General features: G+C 53.6%; 4 protein-coding genes across 4 annotated transcripts; 3 read left to right on the top strand and 1 right to left on the bottom strand.

Annotated features, from left to right (window-relative positions):
* Positions 1-522: 522 nt before the first annotated feature.
* J7T55_001808 (uncharacterized protein) lies at positions 523-4,958 on the top strand (the record flags this gene model as incomplete). Its single annotated transcript, XM_053142710.1, has 6 exons — positions 523-537; positions 951-1,051; positions 1,119-1,220; positions 1,277-1,327; positions 1,376-2,650; positions 2,702-4,958. 6 exons carry the CDS (start codon positions 523-525, stop codon positions 4,956-4,958), a joined length of 3,801 nt encoding a protein of 1,266 aa, XP_052994262.1.
* Positions 4,959-5,518: 560 nt separating this feature from the next.
* Positions 5,519-7,486, bottom strand: J7T55_001807 (rrna processing protein rrp9; the record flags this gene model as incomplete). Its single annotated transcript, XM_053142709.1, has 1 exon — positions 5,519-7,486. One exon carries the CDS (start codon positions 7,484-7,486, stop codon positions 5,519-5,521), a length of 1,968 nt encoding a protein of 655 aa, XP_052994261.1.
* A 338-nt stretch (positions 7,487-7,824) lies between these two features.
* On the top strand, positions 7,825-8,716 carry J7T55_001806 (proteasome subunit beta type-2 protein; the record flags this gene model as incomplete). The annotated part of the gene is made up of 4 exons (XM_053142708.1): positions 7,825-7,919; positions 7,968-8,125; positions 8,185-8,434; positions 8,515-8,716. The coding sequence occupies 4 exons, from the start codon at positions 7,825-7,827 to the stop codon at positions 8,714-8,716; spliced, it is 705 nt and encodes a 234-aa protein (XP_052994260.1).
* Positions 8,717-10,807: 2,091 nt separating this feature from the next.
* J7T55_001805 (ATP-dependent RNA helicase ded-1) lies at positions 10,808-12,931 on the top strand (the record flags this gene model as incomplete). The annotated part of the gene is made up of 2 exons (XM_053142707.1): positions 10,808-11,004; positions 11,110-12,931. 2 exons carry the CDS (start codon positions 10,808-10,810, stop codon positions 12,929-12,931), a joined length of 2,019 nt encoding a protein of 672 aa, XP_052994259.1.
* Positions 12,932-15,247: the final 2,316 nt, after the last annotated feature.

Here is a 15,247-nt window from a genome sequence, read left to right as displayed (position 1 = left end):
CCGCGCTGGTTGAGTGCAGCATCTGCCGATAGTCCAGTATTGTTGATGTTGAACACCAGAATATGAAAGCTCAACGCTGGAATGGTTAGGATTCGGACTTGGTAGTTGGAAAAATTACTAGGTGATTTGGAGTGGTATGCTCCAGAATTCGACGATACTACAGTAACTGTGTGCCTGGGTATCTCATGAAGGAAGGAAACCTTGGGGGCGGAGATGCACGCCTTACTCCGCAACTCGCCCCAAAGACCCTGGATGCCTCTACCCATCTTTTGATTTATCCTTCCTCCTTCCTCGCCTTCAAGTGTACAAAGAGTACTACAGGCTCTTGTCGCCTTTTTGTGCTTGGAACTATGCCCAACTGCAGCATGAGATGACGAGACCGCCAACTCTTAGCGAGCACGGAAGAAGCCGCCCACCTGATCTGAGCAGCGGATGACCCTGCCGGAGCCTGAGTGCCAGTGAGCTTCCTTCCATGCGTCTGGGCAGCGACTACTCTCAAACGCTGCTCCGCAATGCAGCAACATGGACCTGAAGGTGGTGAGTTGACCTTTCCTGGACTTTATTGCTCCCGCGTTACCTGATTCGCAATCGTGTCTGCTTCGTCTATCTTCTCTCAGTCGGGCGCCTTACTTTCCAGCTGCTCCTCGGCCCTCAGCTTAGCAGGCGGCTGGAGAGGGAGGGCCCGCTAGCTCCTGCGGTTGCTAGCTGTGGTTTGACATCAGTCACCCCGGCACTCAGCTGCCTGCCACTGCAACTGCCCACTGTCAAAGGCAAGTGGGGCCACCCGGACAGGGATGGTGAATGCAAGTGCGCAACTCGAGGCCGATCTCAACGGCTGCCAAAAAGTCACCGCAGAACGGACGCAGCGAGCAGTGCTCACTTGCTCGGTGTCTTTGTCTTGGGCCTGTCTACCAAGATACTCTTACTGATCCTCTCTTGTGACTCCCAAGAAATCCTCGCGGCTACCTCGATCCCTCGCACAGGCCGGTGACTCGACCGTGCGATTGCATAAGGCGGACAAGACGGATCACTCTGTGGGGGCAGGGCATGTGTGAGTCTTGATTCTCTCGCACCTGTGGGCTACCAAGATGGAAGCGCCTGACCCATACTCGGTGCAGACAAGAGCCTCGAACGACCCGAGTCAACGGCATCACTAGTTGTGGCGAACCCGCCACCACTGCCGCGCATAGTCCCACTGCCGCGTCGAAGAACCCTCCATGGTAGCTTGGAAGACCCATTATGGCGTATTATGGAGCTGGAGCTGAGAATATGACAGGAACCCCATAGCGAGGTACTGGTCTGACAAGAACTCCTTCCCCGACTATGGGTAGGTCCTCAACAAACACCTCAGAAATCAGTTGCTGAGATTCTGTAGGAAACCAGAACGCGCAAATATGGGTCGCGGGTTCAAGGAAAGCATAGGTAGATTCATCTATGGAGACTTTCTTCAGGGCCGAGCCTCTCAATCAGAATTGCCCGCAACGACGCCGAAACGCGTTCAAGAATCCTCAGTCGAGCATCCCGCGAAACGACGGCGTACCGAGGACGACGCGGGTCATGACATTCACTCTACACCTAGCAACTCCGGACTGCCCGAGAGGTCAGTCGCAGCTGGCAGCGGCCAGAGAAAAGGAGGTCATGATGCCCCAGATGCCCTGAGTCTGCGCTCAAGTGCCGATCAATCTGCCAACGGCAAGATGGTCGAAGAATATCGCAGCGCGCAGCAACGGGGAGGCTCTGGACATGCGCCGCGGTCAAGGCGGAGGAGACAAGGACGGCGCCATTCCGACGGCCCTGTGGACGATGAATCTGGCTTCCGCACGCAGAAGATGACTTCGTCAGGGTCATTCAAACCAAAGAATAATTTACTGCATCTTCAAAAGCCCTCTAACGACCCTATCCAAGATGACGAGGATCTAGAAGTGACAGCCGGTCCAGTAGGTCGGGCATCTGTGGTCAATGGGCGGCCAAATGCGAAGACAGCTGCAGGGAAGGTTTCGTACACAACCTCAAGATTCTTTGCCGGAGACAGTGGAAGCGAGGACGAGCTGGGCGCAAACCCACCAACTGATGGCAAAGACGCAGCCGACAGGAAGAGTGCGCCGGTGAGCCAAGCAAGGGCCGGAAGAAAGCGTCAAATTGACACTCAAATCGATGAAGAGCCTCAGATCACATCTCTGGCTAAGCGGCGGGCACAGCCTCCAGATCGCGCCGATATGCACCGAACGACTTTCGGCCCTCAATTTGGGGTAAATCACGGCTTGCTTCGCGTCAGTAAGGCTGTCTGCGAACCCAGCTACGTGTACCCAGCCAATGAGTGCATGCACGGAGACACCAGAGGCGCGAGTGACAAGCCATGCGTTTTAGTTGCGACTACAGAGGGAGACCGGCATTTCGAAGCTGTTGATGCTGATACCAGAAAGCCAATACCCGATCTCGTGTGGTTAACGCCCAAGTTATCCAAAATTTCCAAGATTTTTCACGCCCGACATTCGATGATTGTCAAGATATCGAAGTCTTCTAATGGTACGCCACCCCTGGAAACAGGAGCTGTCCTCTTCTTGCAGTTTGGCAATGCTCACGAGGCGGAGGCTTTTGTGACACGTTGCTGCAATTCCAAGAATACCATCAATAGAGTCAGCATGGATATGTGAGTATCATGGGTTTCTAGGCTTGAGGCAAGATTACTGATCCAGCACAGCGACGCTTTGAGTAAGGAGATGGACCGCAAGATCGAGCAAATTGTGGCATTCAACGAGAAGAAGGTTGGAAAAGCACAAGACACAGATGTGCAATACTTAGAGCACAGGGAGTCTACGAGTAATCGTGCCAATTCGAAGGCATTAGTGCGCTCAGTGGGGCTGAGTCCACAGCATTCACGACAAGTTGCCGACAAAAGGTCGCTTCGGGTGCAAATGAAGACCGATAGCCCAGTTCTGGCTGACGGAAGGGCCAGACCCAAGAACTTTGCGCAAGAACCAACATCCCTAACACCTGAGCAAGTGAAGCAGCTCCGGGAGGACTTTGGTGACGATAGTCAACCAGAAACCCAATCACGGCGAATTTTGCGCAACGAGCAGAAGTGGCAGACTCCTTCTCGAGTAGGTATGTACGAGCCTGAGGTGCGGTCTCAACGAAGCCTGAGGTCCACAGACCCTAAGCCGAAGAGCCCTTCTCCAGACAGATGGACGGCGGTCCATCCCGGCTGGGCTGACAATTGGAGAATCGATCTCGTGTACGAGCGTACGGTTGTCGGCAGAAGCGACGTCGAACGACTCGATGAAGGCCAGCTTTTGAATGATGAGATTATTACATTTTATCTCAAATATCTTCACAAGAGACTGGAGGAGAAAGATGAACAGCTGGCCAAGAAGGTCTACTTCTTCAATTCTTTCTTTTGGGAGAAGCTGAAGCCAAAACGAGGAGCAATCAACTACGAAGGGGTCCAGAACTGGACGGCCAAAGTTGATCTTCTTTCATTTGATTACATCATTGTGCCAATCAACGAACACGCGCATTGGTATGTCGCTATCATTTGCAATGCCAAGGAGCTCCTTTCTTCCCACGACACCTCATCGGAGACAGATGTGCCGGGCTCGGATAAGCCTCAAGATCAGGCGCATGGCGTCGTAGAGGATGATTCGGCAGTGGGAACAGCTAATGACACCATGGAGCAAATTGGGCTTAATGTCAGCCATATCTCGATTGAGGATGAATCAGCCGAATCCGTGTCAAATTATCAGCGTGAGGACATGAACGCAGCCACTACAAAGAAGCCAAAAGCTTTGAAGAAGGGTCCTGGCCCTAGGAAGTACGACCCTAAAGCAACGAGAGTGATTACTCTTGATTCCTTAGGTGGGGCGCACTCGGCGGTTAGTACGGCACTGAAGATTTATCTACAGCGTGAGATCGAGGCCAAGAAGGGGCTGCGCGTCGAGGCCCCTGCTACCATCGGAACGAGTGCGCGGGACATCCCAACCCAACCCAATTTCACGGATTGCGGCGTCTACCTCCTAGGATACATGCGACAGTTCATGGAGGATCCGGACAAGTTTGCGAAAAGCATCCTACAGCGCGAAACACGGGATTGGGACGTCCAAGCTCCCGCATTGCGAAATGAGATTCGTGACCTCATCTTCGGGCTGCAGAAAGATTACCAGGAAAACCAGGAACAAAAGAGGCGTGTAAGAGCTCAGGCCAAGCGTCAGAAGTCGAAGCCACAAGGCGTAACGATGCCGTCAGAGCTTTTTTCTCGGTCGTCGGGCGAATCGCCTGCTCGAGAATCACCCGCGCCTCCATCAACCTCAGCGGTAGACTCTCGTCAGGTAACGCCCCTACTGGCTGACAAGAGCCACCTGCGGGCAGACATCGATCAAGATGTTCGCCCCGCCCATGAGGAGGCTCATATGCCGCGGCCGATGGCCGGCGACACATCAGTCAACATCAACAACGTCAGCATGATTGTAAATGTCGACGAGAGCATGGACGGTTCCAAAGCAAACGGCTCTTCGACCGCAGTCGCGTCAAAGCCCGCAGAGTCAATAGAGGTAGTTAGCGATGATGAGACTCCGGAGCTCTCGGTAATAAGGGCAACACCGTCGGCTCGACGCACATCTCAAAGTGCAAGTACTAAGATGGCCACTCCCGCCAATGTCTATGATGAGAGGGAGTTTCTGGCGCCGCTCCCATCTTCATCGGCACTAAGCTCACCAGCGAAAGCTGCGCCTTCAAAGACTAGTATGAGTAGGGCAAGTTTCGGTGTCGTCAAGAGTCCAGGCGACCAGGGCAGCGTGAGGAATACGTTCCTTCGAGGTTCTCCCATGGAAGTCAGGTCTGCTCGCAAGAAGGGTAGAGTCACGAAGAGCGAAGTCATCCCCTCGTCAAGTGAAGAAGATGTTGGAGGAAAGGGAGGCAAGAAGAAAAAGAAACCTACGATCGATCTGACTCAGGTTGATTAAACAATAGTGAGCCCGGCGACTAGGATGGAAGAGGAGAGCTCGTGTACAGAATCCTTGGCGGGGACCAGACACTTGAAGCAAGCTGGCTTTCCTAGTAGAGACTCATGACAGCAACTTACGTCCTTTGGCGTAATCCTGTACCTGCGCCGAAGAGCGTCAGAAAACATTGAAATCTAATTGACAGCACTTTCGATTGCTCATTGCAGAATTTTCTTGGTTTAGTGTGTTCGTTGGACTCGGCTCCTTGACGGGACAAGTAGCCAAGCAGTATCTCCGGTTTAAGCACCGCCCGAAGGACCGTGTGCCTGGCTCGTTATAGATGGACCTTATGGAGGTCAATCTACACAAGTTGGACAGAAAACACCTTCGAGACAGCCTTAGAACTTTGCACGAGCTGTGCCCTAGAGAAATACCCTGTGGCATGACAATAAAGAGCTTCCATCGGACACTTTCACAAGCAAAGTGGCGTATCACGATATTTCCAAACGATGTGAAAGCGGGATTGGTCATATTGCCTCATTTCCTTCCTGAAGCTATGCCTACAATAAATGCTATGCAAATTATGATGCCGAATCCTCCTCTGATGCATGCTCAACACCATTTGTCTGGACCGATTCCTTCCGCACCCTCGGCACCTCAAACACCATGGCACCGTTCCGGCCACCCTGTAACTTTTTCCACCGGCCCAGGCGGTGCTCCTTGCCCAGCGCGATGACGACGCATAGCCCATCTTTGCCGCGGTCACCACGCTCAAATGTGGAGATGTCGTTGATAACGCCCTTGATGAGGCCGAGCGCAGAGTCTGGAGTGGGCGAAGGCGACTTCTCTTTTTCAATCCGTGCGACCTCTTGTGACGATGAGGTGCCGTTCACCTTGGGCTCCTCTGCATTGCCGTTCGTCAGTGCCTGCTGAGGGAATTGGTGTTGTGGGTTGTGTGACAAGACGTTGCCGTCCTCGTCGGACGTGGCGCCGAGTACGCCGACGCGCTGTAGTCGTCGCTTGTCTTCGCTCAACTTCCACACGCGGACATACCCATCCCAACTACCTGAGAGGATGATGTCTGAGTATGGTATTGTCCTCAAAGCCGTGATCCAACGCGGCTGAGGTGGGGGTATCACTGCTGGGTCGGGGTCTATCTCGCCTGATGCCTTCTCCGGCGCCAACGCTGGCTCGATGCCATGGGCCTGGGGCAGGACAAAGACTGGTTTCTTCTTCTGCAGACTCCACAGAGCTATGGAGCCATTGTCGCTACCCGTCACGAACATCTCGTCGTCGATCATGGCAATCCGGTCCATGCTTCCCTCATGGGCATTGGAATTGGGGTCGACAGTGGTGATCGGCCTGGAATCCTTCTTCTTCTCAGAGATGCCAGAGCCGCCACCGCGGAAGACCAGCTGTGTCTCTTCAACAACCTTCCAGAGTCGCGCTGTCCTGTCTCGAGCACCGACGCTAACGCAGCGCTCCTGCGCAAGGGCATCAATGTCCACGACGTGATCTTGGTGGCCGAATAAGGTTTCGACGTAGGCGAGCTCATTGAGTGACCACACCTTGACGGTCCGGTCTTTGGAGCTCGAGTACAGCTGATTCGTGCCCCTGCGAAATGCTAGTCCCGTGACTGCATCACGGTGCTGAGTGAAGGCTCTTATAGGTTTCAGTGTTTCGGCATCGTGAACCACCATTCTCCTATCCGCTCCAGCTGTCACCACAAATTTTCCGTCTTGTGATGCTGCGACCTTCAGTATGGGGCCCGTGTGGCCCTGGTAGTTCTTGTCTTTGGTCTTCCTGGAGTCGCCCCGACTCGATGCGACCCGCTGTGGTTTCTTCTTGGGGGGTGCAGGTGGTTTCTTAGGCTTCTTTTTTGTTGTTTGCGGCCACTGGTACTGCGGCAGGTCCTGAAGCTTCCACTTCACCAGGAACATGTCCTTTGATACTGTGTAGGCGTATGGAGCACACGTGGCTATCGAATTCACGTTTTGCGAGTTCCACCTGAAAATCGTATGTGATGCTTGTTCGAACAGCAGCTCGTCCGCAAGTTTCCTGTATACCTTGCCTTTGGTTTCGGCGACGTCCTCTTGCATTCGCTCGGCAATAAGATCGCGGTCGATGTCTTCGGCGTCGAACCCATACTCGTCCTCCACTTCGTCCTTCACATTGTCAAGGTACCGCTCTGCCAATTTCAATCGCCGCTCCGCCGCTGTTTCTCCCTCCGCTTCTGACCCGGAGGTGTCCTCGTCGACGCCATTGAACTCCTCGTCGACGCCATTGAACTCCTCGTCGACGCCATTGAACTCCTCGTCGTCGTCAAGAAGGTCGTCATCCTCTGAGTCGCTGCCTGATATTGACTCATCGCGCTCGACTCTTTGTTTCTTGGACGCGGGGTTGCCTGGCCTCCTGGATGCCTTGCCGGCCGACTTGTTCACAGGAACCGAGTTGGAAGATGTTGCTAATCTCTTTTTTGGGCCGTCTGCTCCTGAGGGCTGCCTCTTGCGCTTGTTCTGGACCCCAGGGCCCGTAAAGAAAGACGACATGACGGTGGTCGTGGTGGTGGCAGCTGTAAGTCGTCGCCAGAACTTTGGCTGCCTCGACCAGTAGCCCAAGTAGATTTCTCCAATGCAGGCAGGCTCAAGAAATTTTGGAAATATTTTTCTGGGCCAGAGCGCCCCCACTGTCCCACCCCTGTCCTAGGTACCCTGGCACCCTGGAGACTTAGCCTAGTGCCGCCGCGGCTTCTGTGCTTGCCTGCCGGGGGACCATTGGCGACCCAGGGCCCAGGCAAGCGCGGGCCGCGTTCGTCTGCTTGCTACCTGGAGGTGGACCTGACGACAGGCGGATTGGAAGCTCGCTCAAGCTGCCATCCGGGAGTGCCTTGATCGACCAACAACTCCCCTTCATCATCAACGCCAACCTTCTCACCTTCTCCGCTTCACCACGCACCGACATACAGAATGTGAGCTCATGCGCGTATGGCACCCAATGTTCAATACAGTGGTTCTAACATTATGGTTCTAGGGAGGTTCTGCTGGGAATTACGGGCAAGGACTTCACCTTGGTCGCGGCCTCCAAGGCTGCGATGCGAGGTGCCACCGTCCTGAAAGCTGCCGACGACAAAACCAGACAACTAAACAAGCATACCCTGATGGCGTATTCTGGCGAAGCAGGTGACACCGGTATGATTCTGTCTAGGGAGCTTGATAGCACGCGCCATCTAGCTGACCATTATGTGCAGTGCAATTCGCCGAGTACCTTCAGGCCAACGCTCAGCTCTACTCGATGCGCAACGAGACCGACCTGTCACCATCAGCACTGGCACACTTTGTCCGCGGCGAGCTTGCATCGAGCCTCCGGTCACGGAAGCCATACAATGTCAACCTCCTACTCGGCGGAGTCGACCCCATCACACACAAGCCCAGCCTGTACTGGCTGGACTACCTTGCGTCACTGGCGCCAGTGCCTTACGCTGCCCACGGCTACGCGCAGTACGTATTGCATCGCATCCATATGGCCTCCGAAGAACAAATGGGTTTGGCCACGAGAGCTGACATGAACACCAATACAGATACTACTGTCTCTCCATACTCGACAAGCACCACCATCCCGATATCACCCTCGGCCAGGGTATCAAGATCCTGAACATGTGCACGGACGAGTTGAAGAGGAGGATGCCTATTGATTTCAAGGGAATGACTGTGAAGGCGGTGACGAGGGACGGAATCGTTGACATTGAGTTCAACGACGACAAGGTGGTGAAGAGTGCTTGAGAGGCGGGCAGGATGCAATAGGGACGGACTCGGTTCTCAACAAAAGACCGTGTATTATACCATGGAATGATACAGAGGCATAGAGGCAGCCAATGGAAATGATCACGATGCATGAAGCAGTGAAGACCCCCTTACTCAGCTCACACCAAAGTCATCTGCTGCAGATGCGCGATGACGTGTGCGTGTGGCGAAGAAGTCGGATGCCTTCAGCTTTGGAAAGGAAAAAACTAGAAACTCGGGCTTGAGAATCACTCGCTTATCGTAGCGGACATGTTCACTAACCGTGATCGAGGCGGCCGTAGTAAATCTTCACATGAGCTTTTGACCTTTGGGGGTTTGGGTACGCGCCGTAGAGCGGCCCAGGCCTGTCAGGGTCTTTTGGTAGGTTGCCCACCTAGCATGTGAAATCTTGCTTAGTAGTGTCACGACAAGACGCCGTGCAAAGGTATGCAAACCACATGAGATCAAGCAGGCCACAGATAGAGATACTGAGCATGTGGCGTTACTTGCGTTGTGTCGGTAGTCTTCAATCTGCACAGTGCGTGTTGTGGCGGTTGGGAGGCTGGAGGGATGTTGTGGGATGATTGATGAGCGTCTTCGCACCCAACCCACCAGCCCCAGGTTGGGGTTTAGAAACCAAGGGTTACACCTGTTCTCTCGTCACACTCGACGTTGCAGAAACGGACTTCCTTGTCTGAGAAGCGCCTGAGGAGGAGGATCAGCCCACAGCCGCGACTTGTGCCATGACTACAACTTGTTGGGCGGCTTTGGATTTGTGCGGTCATGAAAATAGGATTGCTACAGTAATCCTGTCAGACTGTATGCTACCGTGTGCTAGTCGCGCGGTGCTAGTGGTTGCGGGCGTGGGCGTGGCGTAGCAGTGGAACATGCAGGCCGTGTAGGCAAGTTTTCAAGGTTCTTTGTTGGCTACTTGATCGGACCGCAGACCAGCCTGCCTGCCAGCCTGAGCGGTGAGGTCTCAGAAGCCTAGCGTTTGTTGCGCTTTTGGTATGACGAGCCGTCGGCAATCTCATCTGGTGAAGCCTGCCCTCTTTCCCTCCCACCCTGGCCCTGTGAAGATGAAGACTGGATTAGACACTCCTGAGCCCAGACTCAAGACTTCAGAGTCCAACTCCCCTCAGGTCACCCCTTGAGCATGGTCATGGCACATGCGTATCCATGAAATCCTGACGAGTGAGACCAGGAACAGGCGATGTGAAACTAACAAACATCGTAGTCCCTTATAGTACAGTACGGCTGGTGCCTGGGTGCCTGGCCTGAAATTGAGACAGAGGATAGACAAATTTGTTGATGGACGGAAAGGGCATGTGGCTTCTGCCACAAGCAGGTTCCTGCTAAGATAGTACATCTTATCGCTCACATATGAAGAGTTGCCCCAGGTATCCACTTAGCTCCCTCTCCAATCAGCATCATTGGTACATGTACCCTTCAAGATTCTGCAGCCCACCCACCCAGTCGGTGGCGCTTTCCCCTACGTACATGACCTAGTATCCAGCCCAGCCAGCCAGCCAGAGAGTGCCGCTTCTGATGACTGACTGCCTCTGCCTCCCGCCCTGGGCCCTGTTCTCGCTCAAAAACTTGACAATTTTTTCAGCAGCCAACACCCTTCTCCCCTATCCTCTTTCTTCCTCCCTTTTCCCCCCAACACCCACCCACAAACCTTTTTTGACCACAACCCAACCTCAACTGTGTGTTCAGTTTTCCTTTCCTTTTTGAAGAAGTCATTGTTGTTTCTTCGAGAAGGCCATCTGCGAGGCTTTTCATTTCGAGCCACGCTTAATCGACCAACACACCCGTCGCGAAACGTAATAGACGAGACACGAAGAGAGAAGATCTTCTTTTCTCTGCAGCCTGGTTTTGCATCTTGCGACACTCATCACCAAATAGACATTTGTTCTTTCCATTCGTCATTCATTCCTTGATCGGAGTCACCTTTGCGTTCACTTCTCAGGCTGAATGACTGTTGTCGGCGACTTCAAACCACCGACATATTGAACCAACAACAACCACCTCCCAAAACACCAGACTACACCAAGCCGAACTCTCAGCCCAACATCCTCGACCGCAATCATGGCTGATCAACTGAACATGGGAGGGCTCTCCCTTGGCCCCACCCCTCAGGAGCAGCACCCTCCTACCAAGCGATCTTACATCCCACCTCATATGAGAGGTAGCACGGGCCCCGGACCCATGAACGGTCCCCCTGGTCCAGGTCCAGTTCCTGGCCCTGGCCCCATGGCCGGTCTCAACAGCAGCGCCTGGGCAAAGTAAGCACTCTTTTACCCTCTTTCCGCTCCGAGTAGCTCAATATGACTACAGTCAATCTGCCTTCAAATGCGAACTTCCTTAGATACTGACTGACTCGTCAACAGCAACAACTCCTACGACAACCGTCCCAACTGGAATGGCCCTCCTCCCCGCAACAACGGGTTCAGAGGAGGACAGCCCCATTCCTTCGACCCCAACGCGTACTCCGGTCCCGGTGGACACACTGGAGGTGGTGGTGGCGGCGGCGGCGGAGGTGGCGGAGCTAGGGGCTCTGGGGATGGTCGCTGGATTGAGGGAAAACATGTTCCTGGTCCTGCCAACCCTCGCGTTGAGCGCGAACTCTTCGGCACTCACGATGACCCGTCCAAGCAGCACACTGGCATCAACTTCGAGAAGTACGACGACATCCCCGTCGAGGCCTCCGGTCAAGACGTGCCTGAGCCCGTCCTCACTTTCTCCAACCCACCTCTGGACGACCACTTGATCTCCAACATCGCGCTCGCCCGATACACCAACCCCACCCCGGTGCAGAAATACTCCATCCCCATCGTCATGGGTGGCCGTGACCTGATGGCTTGCGCTCAGACTGGTTCCGGCAAGACTGGCGGTTTCCTCTTCCCTATTCTCTCTCAGGCCTACAAGACCGGTCCCTCTGCCAACCCTGTTGGTCAGGGTGGCTTCGGCCGTCAGCGCAAGGCCTATCCCACATCTCTCATCCTCGCCCCCACCCGTGAGCTGGTCTCCCAGATCTACGACGAGGCCAGGAAGTTTGCCTACCGTTCTTGGGTACGACCTTGTGTCGTCTACGGTGGAGCTGATATCGGGTCTCAGCTTCGTCAGATCGAGCGTGGATGCGATCTGTTGGTGGCTACTCCGGGACGTCTGGTCGACCTGATAGAGCGTGGTCGCATCTCCCTGCAGAACATCAAGTATCTTGTCCTTGACGAGGCTGACCGCATGCTTGACATGGGTTTCGAGCCTCAGATTCGACGTATTGTGGAAGGTGAGGACATGCCTGGCGTGCAGAACCGCCAGACACTCATGTTCTCTGCCACTTTCCCTCGCGACATTCAAATGCTTGCCCGCGACTTCCTTAAGGACTACGTCTTCCTTTCCGTTGGTCGTGTCGGTTCCACTTCTGAGAACATCACTCAGAAGGTCGAGTACGTTGAGGACATCGACAAGCGCTCTGTTCTGCTTGACATCCTCCACACCCACGGTGCTGGTCTGACTCTCATTTTCGTCGAGACCAAGCGCATGGCGGATTCTCTGTCCGACTTCCTTATCAACCAGAGCTTCCCAGCCACGTCGATCCACGGCGACCGCACACAGCGTGAGCGTGAGCGGGCGCTTGACATGTTCCGCAACGGTCGTTGCCCCATCCTTGTCGCAACTGCTGTTGCTGCCCGTGGTCTCGATATTCCCAACGTCACCCACGTTGTGAACTACGATCTGCCCACCGACATTGACGACTACGTGCACCGTATCGGTCGTACCGGCCGTGCCGGTAACACGGGTATCTCTACTGCCTTCTTCAACCGCGGCAATAGGGGCGTCGTGCGAGACCTCATCGAACTGCTCAAGGAGGCCAACCAGGAGGTTCCTCAATTCCTTGAGACCATTGCTCGTGAGTCGTCGTTTGGTGGAGGTGGCCGTGGCCGTGGCGGCGGCGGGCGTGGCCGCGGAGGAGGCGCCAACCGCGACTTCCGAAAGTTCGGTGGTGGTGGTGGAGGCGGCTTCGGCGGTAGCGGCGGTGGCGGTGGCGGCGGTGGCTTCGGTGGCCCACCCCCCAACAGCGGTTATGGTGGTGGTGGCTACGGCGGACCACCTCCCGCTCCCAGCTACGGCGGTGGCGGCTACGGCGGTGGCTACGGTGGCGGCTACGGCAACCCCGGTGGCCCGGGTGGCCAGTCGTCCTGGTGGTAGACAACACCTCCCTAACGACGGAGCCACATTTCCTACAACATGTTTCCTTTTCCGCTCGACCACTTTTCTCAGGCATCATTTTCAGTACATACGATCATTCGCCACCATGTTCATCTTCTCTTTTCAGGGACAACTACGCGCGTAACGACGTCGACTCGGATATCATCCCGAGTATTTCTAGAGTTGGCATGCTCAGGTCCTCACATCAGTCTCAGTCATCAGAGCGCTTGCATTGGTTTTATGCACGGCTCTGGAACCCTTCTTGATACCCTTTAGATGAGGGCTCTTCCGGAAAGCCAGGACGCATTACTGCAGAAGGCGCCCGAGGCGTGCAGTTACGAGCGCATCATCTATCTGGGGGAGAGACTACCCTGGATCTGATCGAAGCATTACGACAGTCATGTTTTTACGCGCTCCATACCAAAAAGGAATTTGGCCTGATAGATGGTTCACGGTGGCTTGACACCGCGCTTAGTTGTTTTTGCTTTACACAGGGCTCAGGGCACAATAGACAAAAGTGGATTTCTCGGATCTCTCTGGTCGGGACGCGCGACAACGACGTCTACGGCGAGCATGGGAAACTATGATAGACAAGATAGACAGGTTAATCAGGGTCACGAACAGCTGGAAGACGGCTAATACTTCCATCACACAAGAGCGAGCGAGGCTTTTTTTTCTCTTCAAGTTCCACTCGCGGAATGACGAAAAAGGAAGAGACGGGGCTTAGCTAGCTCTGCGAGCTTTCATGTTTGGCACGCACAGGAAGGGATATGCATGGAAGGCTTTTGCTGTTCCCAGGCGGAGGAAAGACTACGCATCGGCCGGGTCCTATGGTGGGAGTGATACTGGTCTCCCCATAATGGATTCACTCCCGACGAGGGAGCGTGGCAGAGGAACGTTCTATGACTGCAGTTTCCCCCAGTAGACAGATTGTCAGTCCGGTACTGGTGGGCTGAGATCTCCAAGAAAAAGAAAAAAAATCGGCTTTTGCAATTATTCATGATTTCTGGTCTCGACTTATGTGAACTATTGTCAGATCAATTGTGCTTCTACATCACGATTTCTGTTTCCTTCCCTGACAATGCGCTCCAGTCACCCGCAGATTTTCTCACTTGGTTAGTTTCTTTGATTGCCTAGGTCCTAATATGAAAGAAAATCCGATCTTCGATTGCATCTGATTGAAGTGTTGGCGACCCCACATAGGGACAGCCTATGTTCAGACGAGCATCTCATCCTCTATCCCGGATCAAACGTAGTCCCGAATACCTGTCTCTTCATTACAGCAATACTCTCTTCCATTAATCTCAGCCTAGTCCCCATCATCAAGGGTAACGGCGTAAAAATGGTCGTAGAATCTAGAGTAGAGTGGAATGTCTCCTGTATGAGACGACAAGCCTTTGCTTGTCGAATCAGCACAAAGCTGGACAGAGGGCCTGTCCACAGCAACCTTCTTTGTGATGAAAAAGAAGAGACTGTTTGAGCGCACACCGCGCTTGATATCATGGCACGAGAACGACAACAGCAATTATTTTGACAACGCCATAGCGGATCTCTCTAAAGCACAAGGCATCATACGTGTGGGAGACTACAGGATTTCGCTCCTAACTTCTCCCGTGATGCACAACTGGAAGAAGTGTGCACTTGAACGCGAATGAGAGAATGTAAGTGGCACTTCCCTTGATAAGAATGCCTGGATCGATTCGGCCGAGAACGTATGTACAGAATGAATGTATGGCATGAATAAGTCCCAATTACGACGGTCTTGATACAAAACCTCTCTTTCTCAACAACAAATATATAGCATTCACTTTATATGTGCCCATTCGTTATCCCAACACTCATCCCTCTCAAAGAAGGAAGACCGATGGACAGCTGAGAGATTTCTTTAAACGCTGATATAACCGACCTTTCAAGCAGCACTTCACTTGCTGTCATACACCTAAGCTTTTCCTGCGTGCCTGTGCCACAAATCTAGCGTGTGAATGAGCTCTGTAAGTGCATTGCGAAGTGTAAGGCGTCATCATAAATGAAGTTCCAATAACTATCTAGATGCTGCATTCGGGTTCATAGCCGCCAGAACAAGGATCCAGCCGAGTGTAGCTCTCCTCAGCACAGACCTGTCAACATTTGCGATGTGCGAATTTGACCATGGCTAAACGTGCGGAACATAAGGAACCCCTAAATCAGCATCTTAAGTAGGAGCTGCTCCTGGTTCCTGAGCATTGCCGAATAATTATTATCCTTTTGCTATCCAAGAAGCGTTGAGCTTCTTGGAACAATATTATTCAAATGGCGATCGTGTTGCCTCGAGGAAAT

Source organism: Diaporthe amygdali (genome assembly GCF_026229845.1).
Source record: "Diaporthe amygdali strain CAA958 chromosome Unknown NODE_12_length_1037015_cov_66_201586, whole genome shotgun sequence".
In the NCBI taxonomy this organism is placed as follows: domain Eukaryota; kingdom Fungi; phylum Ascomycota; class Sordariomycetes; order Diaporthales; family Diaporthaceae; genus Diaporthe; species Diaporthe amygdali.
Note: the sequence above shows the minus strand (reverse complement) of the source record. Positions and strands in the feature narration are given on the sequence as shown.